The 22,611-nt window shown below is 37.1% G+C and overlaps 1 protein-coding gene and 2 long non-coding RNA genes across 5 annotated transcripts; 2 read left to right on the plus strand and 1 right to left on the minus strand.

Moving 5' to 3' along the window:
* Positions 13,178 to 13,909, minus strand: LOC107610928. The gene has a single exon (XM_016312906.1). The coding sequence runs from the start codon at positions 13,907 to 13,909 to the stop codon at positions 13,178 to 13,180; it is 732 nt and encodes a 243-aa protein (XP_016168392.1).
* On the plus strand, positions 16,034 to 18,690 carry LOC110265862. Of its 3 annotated transcripts, none has more exons than XR_002352342.1 (3): positions 16,417 to 16,766; positions 17,053 to 18,322; positions 18,596 to 18,690. It is a non-coding gene; the product is annotated as an uncharacterized LOC110265862 (long non-coding RNA). The 3 variants fall into 3 exon arrangements; XR_002352343.1 differs by having other exon boundaries at positions 16,419 to 17,246; positions 17,321 to 18,322; XR_002352341.1 differs by having other exon boundaries at positions 16,034 to 18,322.
* LOC107614312 lies at positions 19,177 to 19,838 on the plus strand. Its single transcript, XR_001614388.2, has 3 exons — positions 19,177 to 19,260; positions 19,363 to 19,498; positions 19,643 to 19,838. It is a non-coding gene; the product is annotated as an uncharacterized LOC107614312 (long non-coding RNA).

Here is a 22,611-nt window from a genome sequence, read left to right on the forward strand (position 1 = left end):
CGTGGCTGGGTACGAGTCAAAAATCAAAAAGTCTCCAGAAGTTGTTTCAAAGGCCAGCAAGTGTTGTCTAGTGAAAAAGGGGCTAATATTCAACCCCCCTTCTCTTAGCCACTCAAAACCATCAATTGGTATCAGAGCTTGGTCTCAAAGAGATCAAGCTTTGCAGCTTGGAGAAAAAATCCAGATGGCAGAAAACAGTGGCTCAACTCTGGTGTCCTACAATCTGACAGAAGGACAATCAAGCAACAGACCTCCTCTTTTCAATGGGAAAACTACACCTATTGGAAGGAGAGAATGAAGATTTTTGTGCAAGCATTAGATTACAGACTAAGGAAGATCATCCTTGAGGGTCCTCAGTATCCAACCACTACAAGTGCTGAAGGAGTAATCTCACTCAAACCAGAAGCCAGCTGGACCAAAGAAGACAGAAAGAAGGTGGAGCTCAATGCCAAGGCTATCAACTTGCTCAACTGTGCTATCAGCTTCGAGGAGTACCGACGGGTATCACGATGCACAACGGCAAAGGAAATCTGGGACAAACTTCAAATCACTCATGAAGGAACCACCATAGTAAAGAAGACAAGGATAGACATGTTGAACAGAGAATATGAAATGTTCTCAATGAAGGAAGGAGAATCAATAGATGAAATGCTTGAAAGATTCAACATCATCATTGTTGGCTTGGATGCTATGGAAATTACGTATCCTGATTCTGTGCTTGTGAGGAGAGTTCTAAGATATCTTACTAAAGAGTGGGAACAAAAGCTTTAATCATATATGAAAGTAGTGGTCTAGATTCCATGACATATGATGACTTGAGAGGAAACCTACTTGCTTTTGAAAACACTTATTTGAAAAAAGATTCAAAAAACAAAGGAATTGCTTTTACATCTGTTACTAACCCCTGGATGATGAATCCAGTGATAATTCCTCTGAAAATGAATTTGTGTTGTTTGCCAAAAAATTCAGGAAAATGGTGAAGTTCAAAGAGAGAAGCAAAGGAAGCAGCTCTAGGAAACAAAGGAAAGATTTCAGCAAGGTGACATGCTACAACTGCAAAGAAACTGGGCATTTCAAGTCAGACTACCCTAAGTTGAAGAAAGAAGAGAAGCCAAAGAAGGGAAAGTAGAAAGGTCTGATGGCCTCTTGGGAGGACTTGGAAAAGGATTATGAAGATGATGAAGAATCTGAAACCAAGTCTCAACCATGTCTTATGGCAGACCACGTTGAACAGGTAGTGATTCCTAACCCTAACACTGAAGCTCTTCATCTTATGATAGATCACCTTTCTGAAAAAATAAGATATTTTTTGTTGGATAATCAAGAACTTGAACAACAAATCACCATTCTTAAAGCAGAAAATGGTTTTCTCAAAGAAAAACTAAGGGAGGCCGAAACTGCTGTGGATCTTGTAGAAGAAAACAAGCAGTTAAAAGCCCAACTTAGGAGCTGTGAAAGTGATCATTCTGTTGTTGCATATGTAAACTGTTTTAAAGAAAATTAAGAGTTGCTTAAAGAGGTCAAAAGGCTTAAAGATGACTTAGCCAAGTTCACTTAAAGTTTTGAAAATCTAAATCAAATCTTGGCTAGTCAAAAACCTCTCTATGATAAAGCTGGCTTGGGGTTCTATAAATCTATTGAGAAACCTTATTTTGAAAATATTGCCTCATCTTCTAATGGCACAAGGTTTCAAGACCCAACAAGCTTTAACAAAACAGCAACTCCAAGGTTTTGTAGACTATGTAACCGAAATGGACACTTTCCCATTCAATACTTTTTCGGTGAAAGAATAATTGGTGATAAAGTTTACAAAGTTATTTTTTATTATAATGGATTAGGACATAAGAGGTGGTTTAACGTGAAAGGATCCAAGAAAATTTGGATACCTAAGGTCACTTGAGCCTGTTTTATAGGTGTGTCTAGCATCCAAACGGAAGGAGATTATGTGGTACATGGACAGCGGGTGTTCTAGGCATATGACCGGAAAGACAACCTTCTTCATAAAGCTTGATAAGTATGATGGAGGATTTGTCACTTTCGGTGATGATGGTAAAGGAAAAATAGTGGCCATTGGGAAAGTTGGTAAAATCTTTTCATCTTGTATAAATGATGTCCTTCTTGTAAATGGTTTGAAACATAATTTACTTAGTGTAAGCCAATTGTGTGATTTAGGATATGAAGTTATTTTTAGAAGGTTCATGTGCTTAGTTGTTTGTGAAAAAACTGGGAATATTTTGTTTGTGGCTAAAAGATGCAATAATGTGTATGGATTGACTTTTGAGGACTTGAAAGAACAAAATGTAACATGTTTCACTTCTCTTGAATCTGAAAAATGGCTATGGCATAGAAAGTTGGGTCATGCTAGCATGTACCAAATTTCTAAGCTAGTCAAGAAAAATTTGGTTAGAGAAATTCCAAATATCAAATTTGATAAAGATCTTACTTGTGATGCTTGCCAACCGGGCAAACAAGTAAAATCCTCTTTTAAATCAAAAGATGGAATTTCAACCAAAAGGCCATTAGAGATGTTACACATTGATCTTTTTGGTCCAACAAGAACTCAAAGCTTAGGAGGTAAACACTATGGTCTAGTGGTGGTAGATGATTACTCTAGATTTGGTTGGGTACTTTTTCTTGCTCATAAAAATAATGCTTTCCATGCTTTCTCAACCCTTTGCAAAAAAATTCAGAATGAAAAAGATTTAAAAATTGCCCATTTGAGAAGTGATCACAGAAGAGAATTTGAAAACCAAGATTTTGAAAAATTCTGTGATGACTTTGGAATTGCTCATAACTTTTCATGCCCTAGAACCTCTCAACAAAATGGAGTGGTTGAAAGAAGGAATAGAAGCCTTCAAGAGATGACTAGGGCCATGCTTTGTGAGAATGAGATTCCAAAATTGTTATGGGCTGAAGCTGTAAATACAACTTGTTACATTTTGAATATGACCATTATTAGAAAAGGGTTGAAGAAAACTCCTTATGAGCTATGGAAAGGAACCCCTCCAAATCTTAAGTATTTCGAGTAAAGTATCATTTTTGTCCCCAACGTTTGGGGTAAGTCTTATTTATGTCCCTAACGTTTAAATCGTCCTATTTGTATTCCTAACGTTTATAAAAGTGATTCAATATTATCCTACTATCAATTATACTAACAAATCAGATTATATTTTTCCATTATTTTTACTTGGATGTATTCATTCTCAATTAGGTCTCACTTGGATGTGTTCGATTTTAATATTATACCCACTATTTGTGTTTAGATTCAATTATGTCCCCAAAAAAGTGAATTATGTAAATGTTGTAAGAATTAGTTTCAACTTTTGATGAGCTATTTTTCGGAGTGGATCATCGATTCTATCCCAGACATTTGTATTCTAACTTCAAGAAGAGATCTTTAAAACTCAAACTAAAGCATTCATGATGTGTAATTGATGGCAGGATAACATTAAATCACTTTTATAAACGTTATGGATACAAATAGGACGATTTAAACGTTAGGAACACAAATAGGATTTACCCCAAACGTTGGGGACAAAAATGATACTTTACTCTAAGTATTTCCATGTTTTTGGATGCAAATGCTTTGTACTTAATAATAAAGAAAACCTTGGTAAATTTGATCCAAAATCCTATGAAGGGATGTTTGTTGGATACTCCACCACTAGCAAGGCCTATAGGATTTATCTCAAGGAACATAGGACCATAGAGGAATCCATACATGTTTCTTTTTGTGATTCTAATTCAATTTCCAGTGCTGTGATTGAAGATGATACAGATTTTGAAGATATTGTCAACAAGGAAACTAGTGAAGAAAATCCCAAGTCTACCCAAAATGAAGAATCTGTCAGTCCAGTTTTGTCTCGTCAGAATGGAGGAGACATTTCCATTTTGTCTCCTGAGCCAGCAAGAAAATCTGAAACAGTAAGACCCACTGAAGCTCATCAAAGCTCAACATCACTTCGGAAGCCAAGAGAATGGAAGTCCATGAGGGGTTATCCTTATGACTTTATCATTGGTGATCCCTCTCAAGGTGTAACAACAAGATCCTCAACCAAAAGGCAATCCAAACCAAGCAATTTTGCTCTCTTATCACAAATGGAGCCCAACAATGTAAAACAAGCTCTTGAAGATCCATTATGGGTCAAAGCCATGCAAGAAGAGCTTGCTCAATTCGACAAGAATGAGGTTTGGACACTAGTACCTCATCCGGATGGTAAGAAAGTTACGGGTACTAAGTGGGTGTTCAAAAATAAATTACGTGAGGATGGAAAAGTTGTTCGTAACAAGGCTAGATTAGTGGCCCAAGGTTACGATCAAGAAGAGGGTATAGATTTTGATGAGTCTTTTGCTCCGGTAGCAAGAATGGAAGCAATTAGGTTGCTTCTTGCCTATGTCGCCCATAAGTGTTTTAAAATGTTTCAAATTGATGTAAAATGTGCTTTTCTTAATGGCTTTATTGATAGAGAAGTGTTGTGGTACAACCCCCCGGTTTTGAAGATAAAGAATTTCCAAACCATGTTTTCAAACTATCTAAGGCTCTTTATGGCTTTAGACAAGCTCTAAGAGCTTGGTATGAAAGGCTTAGTGCCTTCTTGTTGGAAAATCAATTTCAAAGGGGTACCACCGACACTACTTTATTTATTAAAGCATCTAATGATGATATTCTCCTAGTTCAAGTTTATGTGGATGACATTGTGTTTGGATCGACCAATGAGTCCTTGTGTGAAGAGTTTGGAAAACTCATGACTAGTGAGTTTGAGATGAGTTTAATGGGAGAGCTAACTTTCTTTCTTGGCCTCCAAATTAAGCAAACTCCTAGTGGTACTTTTATTCACCAAGAAAAGTATGCACAAGAACTAATCAAGAAATTTGGCTTAGAAAATTCTAAACCAATGGGAACACCAATGCATCCAAACACTAAACTTGAAAAGGATGATAATGGGAATGATGTGGATGAAACACGGTATAGAGGTATGATAGGATCTCTCATGTACCTTACCTCCTCTAGACCGGATATTGTTCAAAGTGTGGGTGTATGCTCAAGATTTCAATCTCACCCAAAAGAATCCCATCTTTCAGCTGTTAAGCGCATCATTAGATACATTAAGGGAACTAGTGATTATGACTTGTGGTATCCAAAATCTGATGATTTTTGTGCAGTAGGATTTTGTGATGCAGATTATGCGGGAGATAGGATGGATAGAAGGAGCACATCCGGCATGTGTTGCTTCCTTGGAAGCTCACTCAACATGTGGTCAAGCAAAAAACAAGCCACAATGGCTCTATCCATAGCTGAAGCTGAATATATTTCTGCATCTGCATGTTGTTCACAACTAATTTGGTTAAAAACGCAGTTGGAAGATTACAAATTAAAGATCAATAGTATACCCTTATTTTGTGATAATATGAGTGCTATAAACATTTCAAAAAATCCTGTTCTGCACTCAAGAACCAAGCACATTGAAATCAAATATCATTTTATAGAGAACATGTGCAAAAGGGTACTATTGATATTCAATTTGTAAAATCTGAAGACCAACTCGCTGACATTTTTACAAAACCCCTCTGTGAAGACAGATTCTGCACTTTGAGAAAAAGTTTGGGAATGATAGATTTAAACTCTATTGATAACTTGTGAAATTTTTAATTCTGTTCAGTTTTGTCTTGTAGGAAAGCAGGAGATAAAAATCAGGATGTGTTGAAAGGGCTATGATCAAGGAGGAGACTGCACAGACTTTAATTCTTTTGGGCCCCACCAGACTTCCTTGACCCCACTTTGACCGTTTTGTTAGTTCCTCTTTGTGTAAAGCACAATCTCTTTTTGTTGTCTCATCAAATCTTGTTGGAAGAGGTTATTGTCAAATCAAATCTTTTTCCTCTTCTCATCCCTTGATTCTAGGAAACCAGTTTTCAGTTTTCATTTCAAATAAAAGGAAACTCCCCTTGGATAATAACCACCTATTAATTGAGTATTAACTCCCTCAAATTCTCTCTCTCCACTCAACATTTAATGCATCCCTAACCTCCCTCCTCTCTCTACTCAATTCGGTTCTCTTCATCTTTCTCCCTTCCACTTCTCCATTTTCATTATCATGAAAAAGAAAACTGCTCCAAGAAAAAGTGAACGCATTCTCTTCTCCTAAAAACCCTCCACACCTCAAATCCACACTCACATACACATTCATTCCACCTCTTCATCATCTCCCTCACCACCTTCCAAGCAAACCGAAACCATGAGGCAAAAAGTAATAGCAACAAAGACCTCATCCAGAAAAAAGAAAGAGAAGGTACCCGTGGTTGAAGAAGAAGAGTCCCACACCTCACCTCCTCTATCACCGCCGCCATCACCCCCAAAGAAGACCACACCCGGACGCAGTTCACAAAAGACAAAAAGCTTTGTGTTGCACAACACCAGGGAGCCCACAAATTTGGAATCATTGGATTTCAAAAATAAGTTCAACAAATCACATTCACACTTTGATCCGGCCAGGTTCAATTCATGTGCATCCTATGAGTTTCACAAGGAAGTGTTGGAGAAACGCCACTTATGCGCCACATACTTAGTGAATCTGGACTCACTGGTAGCCAAAGGAATGAACTTTTCCCAACTCTTTGAAAATCTGAAATGGACTCCTCTGCTCCATATTCAGAAACTAGTTTATCCAGGACTGGTTCGTGAGTTTTATGCTAACATGCAACTGATCGATGGCACCATTCACTCCTATGTCAAGAGGGTATACATGACCCTGAACTCAGAGGCAATCGGGGCTGCCCTAGGCTACACAGATGAAGGAGCAAGAGCTTACATGACTGACAAATGGGACTCGCAGGTTGGAGTCACATCCAAGGTTGCTCTTCAACATATTTGCGAGAACCTATCTGACTTGGATGGCACCATCCCGACTCACAAAGCACTCGGCCCTACAAACTCACTACTTCACAAGATCATCACTCATATCCTAACCCCTCAAAGTGGTTCACATAACAAAGTAACTATTTTTTACTCTCTCATACTTTTTGCTATTGTCACTTCCTCTCCTATCTCCTTTGGATACCTTATGATAAGGCACATGTGGGAATCTGTTAAAAGTACAAAAAAGGATAATTTACCTTATGGCATGTTTCTCACTAGTATTTTTGAGTATTTTAAAGTTGATTTAATCAATGAAGCTGTAGAAAATAAGGTTTCCCTCATCAAGGGAGGAGGAGGTATGAAAGGGAATAAAGAGAAAAAGTCTATTCCATCTGACAGCGACTTTGAAAGCAGGCCACCTGAGCATTCCAAGACAGTCGAATCCATGAGAGACATCCTTACTGAGTTCTCTAATATGTCTAAACTAATGGTGGATTCATACAAGGCTGCACGAAAACAAGCGTTTGAAAATGAAAGGGCATGGGAGAAGTGCCAAGAGAGGGTGGGTCTGATACTGCAGAGTCTTGAGGAGGAGATGGGTGCAGCCAGTGATGATGAGGCAGATGAATCTGAGTTCAACTTATCTGATGATTAATCAGTTTTTCTTATTTTTGATATTGGCTTGTTTTGGCTCAATTTGATACTGTACTAGTCTGCTTGGATACTTTAAACCTATGACATTGTGATATACTCTTGGTATTTTGATTATATTTTGGATATTTTGCTTCCAATATCATTTTTTTTGTAGGTGCCCCTTGATGCCAAAAGGGGGAGAAATGGATGAAAATTGAAATTGAGAGAAAACAGGAGATGAAATCCTTGTGGATTTATGATCACCCTTGTTTTAATTATCTGCTGTTTTGTTGGTATCATATGCTGAATACATGTGGCGCATTTGCTTTATAGATATGCCTGCTGGTTTTTTTTATTAGAAATATGCATTTGATTCATTTTGAGGATGCAATTATTTTACCTTGGTAAATATGTTTGTTGCTTTGGCTTAGGAATGTACATTTGATTTACCTTGGTAAATATGCTTGCTGAATACTTTATTTTTGGCAGTTCCTTTAAGCTATGATATGAAAATAATTTGTGATAGTTGCTATGGTTTGAGATCAGAAATATTTTCCTTGCTATGATTACTGTGCTCTGATATGTTAATTGGAAAATATTTTCAAACAGCTTGAACAGCAGTGTCTTGAAACATGAAAATCTTTTTGGTATGTACTAAATTGCTTTGTGTATGTTTGAGCAGAAAATCATTTATAACAAAGGAGTTTTGTTTGTCATTCAATTCTGCTCATAAATCAAGCCATTCAACATCCTACATCTAATATGTTGAATAACATTGTTGCCTTAGGCTTGATAAAAAAAAATTGTTACAGGTATAAAGCTTCCCTTGGTAAAGTAGCATACATTAAGGTGGAGCCATGTAACAATTGAAAAGGAAGGAATCCAAGAATTCAAAAAGGGAGTACTCTAACTTTGTGATCTCTTTCCATTTCAATTTTTAATAATGTTTGTCATCAAGGGGGAGATTGATGAGTTTGAAAATCATACTTGCTTAATTAATAATTTTGTGTGTGCAGATTTTTGTGTTGGGCCAAAAAGAAAAGAAAAGATCCTATGCCCAATAAAATCAAATTTCAGCCTTGTGCAAAATTATCTTATGAATGTTGGCTGAATTGTTTTGCTTTGTTGGGCCAGATTTTAAATGTGCAAGCCCAAATCTATTCTTGGTTTATGACTAACTTGCTTGGTCCGAAATTAAAAGGAATTGGGGCACTATGGTTAACTTACTCTTTTAAAATAATAAAAACCCAATTCATTGATTCATAGCTGCATGCTTCCAACGGATATCTCTCTTTAACATGTGTTAGAATTCAAACTTTATGAAGTAGAGTTAACGCAGACCTTGGAATCATGAGAGAGAAATTGTAATTGATTTGATTGAATGCTTTAATGAGGCACGCTACGTAAAGCAAAGGGAAGTGAAAAATTTTAATTTACTTCATCAAATCCATTCATTTTTGTTCAAACTTCTCTCTCCTCTCTCTCATTTTGTTTCTTGCTTTCGGTCATTACACAGCAGCTATGGAAGGAACTTTGAGCTACCGAAAGGAAGGAGAAACAAGCTACAAGACCATCACAATGATGGCAAGAAAAAGAAAACAAAAAGTATGTTGTGGCTGAGATTCTCATCACTTATGGTAAGATTTGGTGAAGAGATCTTGGCTTCTCCATACCCAAAAATGGATGAAGAAGATTTTGGTCAGAGGAGTAAGATCCTTGGAGGGATGGCTTGACTCTGATTTTGCTCAACCACCACAGGAGGTAGCTACAGTGGCTACGTGATGGAAGAGGCAGAAGTTGGAGCAGATGAAGCTGTCATCATCATGAAGCATCAAGGGCTAGGAATCCATCTTGGAGTGTAAGGTAAGATGGAGGGCTCGGATTGATGAAGATTGGTGACCAAGGAAGGACCAGAGGTAATTGCATGTTGGGTTTTACATTCAGTTTCCTCTTCTCTCTCTGGCCGAACCGGTTTGCATGAAGAAGAAGAAGAAGAAGATTAGCTTGGTCTATTTGGTTTCAACCGTGGAGGCTTCTCCCTCTATATAAGGGTGAACAGCCAGGGTTTGAAGCAAGGAGTGAGAGTGCAAAGCACAGGGTTCTCAGAGCTACCTAAGCTAACAGAATTTCTTCTCCTTCAATGTTTTCTATTTTGTAATTTTTCTGTTTAATTTTGTCTATCTTGAGTCTCATGAAAAAGGCAAACAGTGAGGTTTGTATGAAAAAGCCAAAGAGCGGAAAAAGGCAGAGAATGCAAAATTAAAAGAAAAAGCCATAGATGTCCTTAGAGGTCCTTTGTACATCTGTGTTGTGTTTCATGATTCTGTGGGAATTCCCTTGCAAGTTGGGTTAGCACTTAGCAGGTGAAAGTTTGGTTGTAACCAAGTCAAGTTCAGGATTGAGGTTTAGATTCTGAACTTGTTCCGGATAGGAAGGGTAGTTCCTAGGGAGAATTGGTGTTTGAAATCAAGAATGATTATAGTGAAATTCCATCATCATTGTGATAGAGACTGGATATAGGCTGCACTGCACTTAGCAGCTGAACCAGGATATATCTGGGTGTAATTTTCTCTCTCTTCTACTCCATTTCTGTTTCTGCTGCACAGGAGATAAAACTGAAAAATATCTCGTGCCGGGTCACGAGATAAAAAGAAAAAGTCTCGTGGCTGGGTGCGAGACAAAAATAAAAAAGTCTCCAGAAGTTGTTTCAAAGGCCAACAAGTGTTGTCTAGTGAAAAGGGGGCTAAGATTCAACACCCCCTTCTCTTAGCCACTGAAAACCATCATCCACTAACTAACACAGAGCACAACAGCACAAAGTTTAGAAATAGGGCGACAACAACACAAAGAAAAGTCCCCTTGTCATCTCCGGCATAGCCATCAACAACCAAAGGGATCAACACCTCTCCATTCGTTGTAGCTCATCATTGTCATGTTGATTATCTCCTCCACACCTTTGCTCTCATTCTGAAATATTCTTCTATTTCTTTCCAACCAGATGTTCCAAACAACAGCGCAGAAGCCTCTCAATCGTTGCTCTCGATCCTCCTTTCTCCTCGGTTCCTCTGTCCAACATAAGAAATGTCCTCTCATGGAGCCAGGAAAAGACCACTGTCGGCAAAATATCGATATCCAAGCACTCCGCACCTGCCAGGTGAATCCACATCCTATAAACAAGTGGTGTACATGCTCCACCTCCTTATTACAGAAGACACAGATATTATCTTCCTGTCTAATAATGCCAAACCTGCTAAGTCTACTTTTTGTACTCACTCTACCTATCAGAACAAACCAAGTAAACAGTTCTACTCTAGGTAGAACTAGACCTTTCCAGATAGTCTTGGTGAAGCTATAACTGGTGACCTCCTCTGGGATTATTTCCTCCTGCCAAACCTGCACAAATGAGTTAGTTGAAAAAATACATTTTCTGTCAAATTTCCACACCACTCGATCCTCTCTATTATTTATTAGTGTCACAGGTCTCAACACCTCATGTAATTGACCCAAAAGTTCCAACTCCCATTGAAAAAGCTCTCTTCTCCATTGGAAATTTGAAATCCACTCTAACCTGTCCTAGAACCCACAATCCCCTATGACAGATCTACATTGGTTTGAAACAGAGAAAAGCCTAGGGAACCGATCCTTCAACGATCCACAGAGTGACCATACATCCTCCCAAAAACAAGTACACCGCCCATCACCAACCTCCATGGACAACCCTGCAACCAGCTTCTCCCTTACATGTTGATTCGTTATTTGTAGCTGGCATATATCCTTCCAGGGGCCTCCCCTAGTAGGTAGCACTTGAGTTGATAGTAGCTCATTAGGACTTAGATTGTTGTAGGAGCACACCACTCTCTTCTATAATGGGCAGTCCTCCTTGGCAAAGCGCCACCACCACTTAAACAACATAGCTGTGTTACGAATCATAGCATCTCCAACTCCCAACACCCCCAGTTTCTTAGGGGCCTACACCACTTCCCATTTAACTAGTGCCATCCCATTGCTTCCATCATCCTTCCTCCACAGGAACCCCCTCTGTAGAGATATCAATTTTTCAACAACAGCTTTTGGCATCTTAAACAAGCTCAGATAGTATACTGGTAGACTATTTAGTACAGATTTGATTAGCACCAATTTTCCAGCTTTGTTTAGTACCTTCGCTTTCCACAGGCTGAGTTTCTCCTCCACTTTGTCTATTATGGGCTTCCAGGTCTTTACCAACCTCGGATTTGCTCCTAAAGGGATTCCCAGGTATTTAACTGGAAGGGAGCCTCCCTTACAACCCAACAAGCAGCACATGCGGTGGACCCACTGTTCTTCACAATTTACTGGAATCAGGCTCGACTTATCAAAGTTAATGCTGAGCCCTGACATCAGCTCAAAGCACCTCAAGAGTCGCTTGTAGTTCTTCATGGTCTCCTCTTCTGGTGGACTAAACAAAATTGTGTCATCCACAAACTGGAGATGCGATAACTCTACACTGTCTCTCCCGACTAACAACGGAGATATACGGCCTTCCTGACTGCCTCTCCAATCATTCGATGTAGCACGTCTACAACCAGTACAAACAAGAAAGGTGAGAGTGGGTCACCTTGTCTCAATCCTCTTTCCATCTTGAACGGCTTGGATGGCGAACCATTTATCAAGACTGACATAGAAGCTGTCGTCAAACACTCCATAACCCACGATCTCCATCGAAGTCCAAAACCCATCTTTTGCAGTACTAAGTCCACAAAGCTCCACTTGACTCTATCATAAGCTTTTTGAAAATCTAGCTTGATTATCACTGCCTCCTTCTTCCTCCTCTTAAGCCAGTAATAAGTGCGCCATCATGTATTTTCCTCCCTTTCACAAAGGCACTCTAAGTCTCCCCTACTAGCTCTGTCATTACTTGTCTCATCCTCCTAACCAATACCTTAGAAATTACCTTGTATACACACCCAACCATACTAATAGGCCGCAGGTCTTTAATCTCCCTTGCACCAACGAACTTCGGAGCCAGCGCCACCCAAGTGATATTGGACTCTGCCGGTAACCTGGATGTCTGAAAAAACCCAGTTACAGCTGTCATAAATTCCAGTCCTATCTCATCCCAGCACCTCTTTATGAAATTCATGTTCTACCCGTCGCAGCCAGGTGCCTTAGAAGACTCACAGTCCCACACAGCCTCCCTTATCTCATCAACAGACGGCATCATTTCCAACTTTCCCGCATCATCCTGACCTATCCTCCTCACCAGATCATCCCTAAACCCCATCATAGGAGACTCTTCCTGTTGATATAAATCCTTATAGAAATCTCTAATAGCAATTTTTATCCTAGCCTGATTCCTGACCAGTCTGCCATTGATTAGCAATGTATCAATCCTGTTATTCCTCCTTCTCGCTGAAGCTATATTGTGAAAATATCTTGTATTTTTGTCCATCTCCTTGCCTTGTCGCGATTTGGACATCTGCTTCCAATGAATTTCTTTTCTGACATACCACCTCTCACAGCAAGTGACCAGCACTTTTCGTCTAGCCTCCATCGTACCATCATACACTCCACTACTCACCATATCATCAATCTTCTTAATTTCTTCCTCAAAGGTCATAATCTTCTTGTCCATATCACGAAAATTGGCCTTATGCCATCTCCCCAACGGGACTGTCAACGCCTTTAATTTATCTGTGAACTGAATCTGCCCTAATCCTCTCCACTCCTCTGAGCCATTCTGAGGAACCCTTCATGTGTAAACCAGGAATCTAAGCTTCTAAATGGCCTTGGACCTCCCCTTTGTTTGTTGTCTTCTAATATAATAGGACAATGATCTGACAATCCTCTCGGTCCACCTTGTATCCTCGTCTCCGGGAACTGCTCTAACCACTCCAGGCTAACCAGAGCTCTATCAATACGACTACAAGATCGTCCCCGAAACCATGTGAACATACGATCATTGAGCGGCAAGTCCACTAACTCTATATCTTGTATCCAAGCCTTGAATTCTTCCGCAGACCTAGATAACCCATCCGCTCCTTGTCGCTCCTCCACATGTACTATTTCATTAAAATCTCCCATATAACAACTCGGCACCTGGCATAACCTAGCTATATAGCTCAGCTCTTCCCACACCTTCAATTTTGTATCCCTGTCATGTGCACCATATACCAAGAAAAATGCACAGTTGAAACTACTCTTCACCAGAACCCCTTCAACATATAGCCATCTCTCCCCTTTATAGCAATTATTCAACTTAAACACTGATTCATCCCATATTAATAGAATTCCACCTGCTGCACCTTCAGATTCTACATATTCCCAACCCGCACCATCTTGCCCCCATATTCTTGCCACATCATATCTCGTCACTATCTCCCGTTTGGTCTCAATCAATCCCAACAGATCTAATCTATGTTTATTCTTGAGGTTCTTTACCATGCTAAACTTACCATCACCCCTCAACCCCCTAACATTTCAAGAACAAAAAATCATTTAAAAGGCTTCTGACACACCTGTTTTTTATGTTTGGGTCTGCAGCGTCTCAATTTCTCCTTCTGCTTTGCTGCTTTCCTTTTACGATCTATCTCTTCATTTTGTGCTTGGAGAATTGCCATGGTGTCATCCTCCTCATTGTATAGCATGGCACCTGACTCCTTTGCCAACTCCCACGTTCTTTTCTTCTCTAACATCTGTTCCTCTAAATTCGAAGAGTGAGCATCACCGTCTTCTGTACATGCCATTCCTACCTCTTTCCCACACTCGTTTCCTTCACTACCTTCCTCCTCGCGCCCTACAGCCAACCTCTTCCCACTTTGGGCAATTACCTGATCTCTTTCAATGCCAGCTTCGAATTGTACGTAAGCCACCGCACACCCCTCTTGACTCACATGCCTCCCTTGAGTGCCGCTGCCCACTACCTTCACGCCTTCCTCTTCATTATCCACAGCCAAGTCTATCCTTTTTCCTGCTTGCCCCAGAATCTGTTCCTCATCCTTATTCGCCCTAATAGCAATTCTTGCCGCCGAATTTTTTGCCATGCAGCCATCGTTGGAGACGGGGTCTTCACATGCCAACCCTCCCAGTCCGAGTTCTTCAGTGAGAGTGGGAGCAGCTACACCACGGCGCTGGGTGTTGTCCAGAAGCGGCGACTGTCGACGTCCCCCGTGCCTAGCCCCAACGCCCCCGCCTGCGTCGTTCTCCAGGGTTCGCTTGCTGTTGGCGCTGCAACCACACCAGTCGCCTGCGTTGCTACGTGAATCGGCCAGCACCCGACCCGGTTCTCCCAACTCAGGCCAGTTGCTGATTCGCTTGCTTCTTCTGATGTTGGGACCATCTGGCCCTTAACCCCCTTAACCAGCTTAATTTTGTTGCTGGCCCAAGTTGTATTTGGTGGAACTGCATTCTGTTTGGCCTTAGTGGACCCATGTGCTAATCCATTTAAAACACACGTAACTGTCCTCTCAGACCCTGCCTCCTCCCCTGTAACGGTACCTCCCCTCAAATCTGCCTTTCCTTGATTATCGCCAGTAATTACTTGATCAGTTACGATTTTCAAGCAATTATGGTAATTATTGTCATCAGTCCATTCATTCAAAAAATTGTGTTGAATTCCTAATCTGCCCTTGTCTTCTTCCTCTCCTCGTGTTACCAGTAACAGCATCTCCTCCTCATGATCATCCTCATCCAATGAATCATATTGATATTGCTGCACCAAATCCACTCCTGGCACCTTGCTCGTTCTGCCGTGATTTCTTTGCTCCCTGTTTATTATCTTTTGATCACCAAGTCTTTCATTACAGTGCAGGTCACATGCCTCATGTCCAATTTCCTTTACGAAAACATCGTATCCCCCGGTGCCAACACTGATATGGACCCATTCTTGGATTCTGTCCATTAGACACGTATCGATCTGTACACGACCTACTGTGAAGGAACTGCACGATTCTGTCTCTCTAGCACACCCAACTACTTCATCCCATTGGCCTCCTATCCTTTTAAAAGTGTCCACAGACCATGCATGTAATAGAACTCCGAAGCACTCAAGCCATACTCTACGAGTTTCACTGTGTTCAGACTCCTCCCACCTCCAAACACTGTGGAACAAGTGAAGTAGGCGATTCATGTTCAACGTGTAGGTTTCTTCAGCATGTGCAGCACCATCAAAACTCAGTAGAGCTTTATATGCTCCTATTTCCCTGACCTGGACAACATAAGGAATGTTCTTCGCAATCGTTTCCTTCAGAGAGTCAAAGTTAATAGGCTTCGTCGTCCCCCCTACAAGGCTTCGCTGCAGCCAAATCAAATTTTCTTTTGCCATTGCTACCTCTAGCTTCTTCGTCCAGCCATTATTGTGCGGGCCTTTAACGGCTTCCTTCATCCGTAACCCACAGCCAGATGATCCAGCATCATTCGGTACTACTTCGTTTTGTGGTTTTCGAGCCAAAAGATTTTGTGAGCCCGCACCTCTCTCTCCACTTCTAGTTGTCGTTACCCCTGATGATCTTCGATATTTTGCTTCCCCAACAAACACATTCTTACCTCTCAGCCGCAACCGATTCATCTCCGCTATAGCTTTCAACGCCCCTCCTTTCGTGGTGTATCAAATGAAAGCAAACATGTAAATATTGTTGCTTTTCATTTTCAGGATAAATATATATCATTGATGCGTCCCGTCCAGTTGAACAACTGGAACAATTCTCGTTTTGATATGTCTTCAGGGAGGTTACTCATAAAAACGGTGAAGGACTCATTCTCCAGTCGCCAATACTCCTCTCGGTTCCAAACCCTAGGATCCTTGTCATGTTCCCTAGATCTACCCCTCCCAGTGTTTCCCACCCAGACTCTCGCTCTCTCCCTCTCTCGCTCTCTGTCTCTCATTCTAAGTTATATACTCTCAATATCCATCATCGGTTATTTGATTCACTATTTCCTATATAGTGTAGTGTAAGATCCAATGGCTTGTAGGATTGGTCAACAAGACATTCTTATTTCTTAGTAAAATAAGAAGATGTTATTGGTTTTTTGGATCTCATTTGTTACTTTTGTGGCTACTAATGAATACTAAGTTTACTTTTGTGGCTTCATGTTTGGTTTCTATCCTTTTTAACTCTCATTTTTCTTTTTCTTCTTGTAGAAAGGTCTAGCTCTCTGAACTTCAAAGAAAGTTGGCTATGTTGATGACTATAACAAAAGAGATCATTGCCATTGAGTTTAAATTATTAATTTTTTTATTATTTTTATATATAAACAGGTCTAGCTAAGGGTGTTACTGTTGGAATATCTATAGCTGGAATAAGTGAGGTTCTACCATTATTAATTTGTGCTTGTGTTAGATATTTCCAGAAGAAGGAAGAAGAAAAAATTAAATTGCCAATAAAAGATTTTATATCAAGTTCAACCCAAGATGCTAACTGTATTTTATTGAAATTCTAGGCTTCTTAATCTACTATTTGTTTCTTTCTAGTTGATTAAGTTATATTAACTATGATACCATGTTAAAATGTTTAATGAATTAATTATGTTGTGATCATGAATTCATAATAATAACACTTTTTGTTTCTTTCTTCCTTATCCTTATAAAGCATCTAGCAGTGGTGAATATGAAACTTCAGGATCCACAGCTGCTAGTTCTCTTGGCCTTCTAGCAATTATGGCGGAAAATTTGGTGGAATTCTCTTATCAAGAACTAGCCAAGGCTACAAATAACTTCAGCTCTGATAACAAAATTGGTCAGGGTGGATTTAGAGCTGTCTATTTTGCAGAATTGAAAGACCAAGTAAGAACAAGCCAATTATATCTTTGATGGAAGTTGTAGTCATATCATCTTTGATTGTTTTTGTTCTGTTACAGATGAAAAACTTCACAAAGGAAGAGATTCTTTGGAAAAAGTGAGAAACATTTGAATTCTGAAATAACAATCATTTGTATATACACCGGTGCACACGGAAAAAGAAACGAATTTGTTTGTAAGAATAATTCAATATTTCAATTGAAACTAGTTGAGACTGAACTTGTGGAAACTGTATATGATTAGAAAAATGATTGTGAAAACAAATTAATATTCATTATGAAAAAATGTTCCTAATTATACGGGAATGTCAAAAAAATAATCTAATTTACTAGTGATTGGGCATGAAAAATGAAATAGAGGTAGGAATGTGCGTGGACCTCGTGCGGTGGCTGATACAGCAAAGGAGAGAGAGAGAGAGAGAGAGAGAGAGAGAGAGAGAGAGAGAGAGAGAGAGAGCAGAATCCGGGGCATGCTGTGTGTTGTGAACACTTGTTTGTTTCTTCCTTCCCCCTAACTGACTAAGGCAACCCATCCATCCATTCCTCTTTAGCTCAGATCAGATCAGATTAGATTTACGCAAAACCAAAATTCATATTTATTTTTTCTTCTCTTTATGTTATCAGTTACCTATGCCAATTCAATCAAAAATGGCTCTCACATCTGCAGAGTCTATAAAGGCCAGAGGTCAGCCTTTGTTTAACTTGTATATTGATTGATTGATAGATATAATAGAGAGATCTGAATTTGATTGAATATGGTTTCTCTCTTCTTTCTCTACCACCAAGCTTGGCTCGATTGCTATTCAAGGTAAGTAACAAGGAAAACCTCTCTCTCTCTCTCTCTCTCTATCTATTTTGTTAGAAACTGAATTGGAACATGTGTAAGTACTCTGAAAAAGGCCAATGTTGATCTATCATCACTTGTGGAAGAAGTCTTCTTTGGGAATGTTATTAGTGCTAATGTGGAGCAAGTTCCTGCAAGACAAGCAGCCTTAGGAGCAGGAATACCCAATTCAGTTGTCTGCACCGCTGTCAACAAAGTTTGCACCTCCGGAATGAAAGGTGCATGCATTCTATTTGTTTCTTTGTCTCTGTGCTCTCATTTTTCTGTCCAAACTACATGCAAAAACAAAACAACATGGGTATTAAAAAAATCCTTCTGCCTATTACAACTGTAATGCTTGCTGCACAGAGTATTCAATTAGGCTTAAACGATGTTGTTGTCGCTGGTGGTATGGAAAGCATGTCTAATGCACCTAAGTATTTGACAGAAGCAAGGTACTACCAATTGAAACTATATATGATTAATACTGTATGTTTTCTGTAATGCTTCAGGCATGGGATCAAGAACTTCGCTTTTCCATGGTTGATGGAGACTTTAAGAAGTTTGATGGCAAATGGTCTGTAAAGTCTTTTTATTTGAGAATATGGCAATTGGACACTTGTAAGCTCCGTCAGATCCTTTAAATCTCTTCCTTCTACTAATCATTTGCTCCCTCTTTTTCTTAGTCAACATAGTAATTAAACACTTCGAATCTACTAAAACCTATGACTACTTTCTTTCTTCTTTATTGTTATTTGTCTATATTTGATTAATATATGTTAGAGCCATGTAGTGTGGGGGACAGTAATTTTGAAGAAGAAGAAGAAGAAGAATGGATGATGGTCAAATTTGAGACGGATAAACATAAATTAAAGGAAGATTAGGACAGACAAAATTTTAACCATAAAAAACAAAACAAGTTTGTGTTTGTGTCCTTCAGAGTTATGGCTAAGTGCTCCTCTTCTTCATCTTTCTTTGATTTTAGTATATCCTTTTTAACTTAAATCAACCAAATAATTATTATTAATTTATATATAATTACACTATAATATTTATTGAAGAATATTTTAGTCAAATAAATTATTTTAAATTTACAAAAATGTGATTTTGGGCTTGCAAAGTGGTTGTCACCAGATGCTGATAAGCAACATGTCACAAGATTTGAAGGCAGATTTGGGTATATATGCAATGCACTATAATATAATATATAGTACTAATAATTAGTATTATTCATAATTTTAATCAAATTATTTAGGTTGTTATATATCAAATTTGGTAGGTATTCTGCTCCTGAATATTTGACGCCTGGCATAATAGATGAAAAAACAGATGTTTATGCATTTGGGATCCTCTTGCTGGAGATTTTAACCAGGCATAAGGCCTAGGATTATTTGCAACAAAGCATTTTGATATGGGTATGTTTGCATGTATGTTATATATATCTTAAAACTATTTATGCATCAATGCATGCTATATTGCAATGTGTATAGTTGATTTTAATTTGTTGTGTGTGGGTGGTAATTAACTATAATAATTAATAATGTGTTATGTTATTATAGGCAAAGCCATTAATTGATGCTCATAATGTTAAGGAGCTTGTTGATCCATCGCTTGGTGAAGATTATGACAGAGCAGGTAGAACATTTTTTTTTTACTGTTTCTCTACTGTAAATTAAAACTTTCTAAATATGGCAAAGGATATTTGAGGATAAATATTTGAGAATTTTATATAATTAGATGATATTGAAATATTAATATTGTTGTTTTATTTTACTTTTTTTTTAAAAATAGTACTAGTTATGTAAAACAATACCATATGCAATTATGTTTAGAACTATTAACATTGAGAATTTTTTTTATATATAGAATTATGTCTTATATTGTAGAATTGTGTTATAAAAGATTTAGTTTTTAAATTTTGGTATTAAAAAAATAAATATCTAATTTGAGAGTATGTAAATGAGATGAGATTAATGAATGATTTGAAATTAAAAATAAATAAATAATTACAGGATTTGTGGATATTTAAAAATTTCACAAAATAGTTAATTTTTGTTAAATTAAAAAATCAATTTGTGAGAGTTTTAAACTGCCACAAAAGTAATTTAAAATCGCCACAAAAGTTTAATATAAAACCCCCACTAACTATATAACTATATGTTATCTCATTATAAACAAAAATATATGACCAACTGTTCACACTAACTATAAAGATAAATTGCATAATTAAATAAAATAAACTTTAAAATTATTCAGATACAATTAAAAATTAATTATATTTCGGCATGTAACTAATTTATATAAATTGCTATATTCTAAAGTAATTTATATTTCAATTTCAAAAATTCCACATTATATAACGATTTATATAGATTAGTTATATTATAGTATCGATATATAACCAATATCCAATTGTTCGTTGTATTTGGATAATTTTAGAATCTATGTTATTTGATTATATAATTTACCCAATCTATAAAATCTTATAAACGTAACGGTCTAAAAAATAAATATTAATGATATCAACATCACAAGCAACATAATCGTAATAGTTACTGGCGAGTCATGAGGACAAATTCGTCAAAGACACAAAGGGTGTGGACTGAAAAAGTGTTGTCTATTTTCTTTCAAAAAAGTAATAATAATGAAAATAATAAAATAAAAAAGAGTGTTAGTGTCAGCAACTTTTGTGTTTTGTAACCATCAATTAGCCATCAATGGTGTTTTTAATGCTGTGAGATTAAATCCAATAATGTGAGATCATTCAATTTTTTTTATGGTTAAATGTTAGCCAACTTTAAATTGCTGGTCCTTTAGACTTTTTCTTGTTTGATAAGCCAAGTTTTTACAAATGAATTTGCCTCATCCAAAATAAAAAAAATTAAAAAAGGAATTGAAAATTTTATCACTTTTGAAATTAAAACTTAAAATGCTTTCTTAGTAAGTGCTTGTGATCTAAAGAGTATTTTGTTAAAATGATATTTTTAGTTTCAGAGAGAAATTATTTTTCTTTTGACGCTTGACGTAGCCTTGCTTTGGGTTGTTGAGTACTTCAATCAGTGTCCTTTCTAATCCATAAGATAGTTGAAATTATTCTCTCTGAGAAAAATCATTTTAGTGACAATTTATGTAATTTTTAATGTTAATAAAAATAATCGTTAATACATTACGGGCAATTTTTCAATAATTATAAAAGCACTATAACTTATGACACATAAAATAATAATAATAATAATAATAAATTAAAATTGTCACAAAATAATAATCATAATACTATTGTCACTAAAATTATTTTTCTTTGTAGGGATTCAACAATATTATTGGTGATATCATATTTATAATAATAAATAGGATTCATGCATCTTGCTTAGATATATAATTAATGGCATAACGGGGGATGCTTTTGCATTCAACAATAGTGCATGTTGAATGGAACACGTACGTTGAATATAATGAACGGTTTTTTGGATCGAATTTTGGTTGTTATTTCACGAATTTCTTGTAGTGATTCGCTATCATCATTTTATTATAATTTAGAATCGTCGTAATTTTTCACAATTTAAGTTTTTCTATTTTATATTATAACTTGTTATAATTTTCAATAATGTATGTGCTAATTAAAAATACACAATTTTAAAAATTTTATTAGACTAAAAATAAGTTATATATTTTATAATAGTTATAAACATATTTAAGTCATTTTCATATTATAAATTAAAATAAGATCCATATGAGATGCAACTATTATCTTTATTTGTGCGTATTTCTATTTTTCTAAAGTGTTACATAATACTAGCTACTACTGCATATGCTTGTCTTTCTTTTCTGATGCCTAAAAATTCTTATTTCAGGAATATAATAAATCTCTAGATTGATCTCAATTTTTGTATTGGAAATATTTGTCTTAAACAAAAAGCATTCAACAATTTAGTCTTTGATTTTGTACAATATTGGAGACATGATGAAATAAAAATAATAAATTAGTCTCTATCATGTTTAGAAAAATAATAAATCATTTTTTAATTTTTTTACAAAAATTAAATAACACATTGCGTGGTTGTGACCACGACATTCGGCAAATAATTCATGCGGAGATAAGATGCTTTCTGGTTCTGGCACCGCTACATTGAACCACAACATGCATGATTATTAATGGAAAAGTTTAGAGACAGTAATTTTATTAAATTTTGTCCAATATGTAACTAGTATAAGAAAAGTGAGTAATTTTATATTATTACATAAAATTTTACACTATTAAAAATATCATTGATAACTATTTAATGACTACAAATCACAAAAATTACTGAGCCCTACTAGCACTCCTCATTATTAATTACATGATTATTCATTTTGCACGCCCGTGACGTAAAGACTCTTACGTCAAGGTCCTTGCTGTCCAATAGGTTTTACGTGTTATTAAAAAGTTTATTACAAATTACACACAAAAAATTAAAATGAAAAAATATCAAATTTTCTAAATATAAAACGAAAAATATAATTTGTAAATTCTTTATATAATATTATTAAA

The sequence above is a fragment of the Arachis ipaensis genome, chromosome B08 (assembly GCF_000816755.2).
Source record: "Arachis ipaensis cultivar K30076 chromosome B08, Araip1.1, whole genome shotgun sequence".
Classification (NCBI taxonomy): Eukaryota; Viridiplantae; Streptophyta; class Magnoliopsida; order Fabales; family Fabaceae; genus Arachis; species Arachis ipaensis.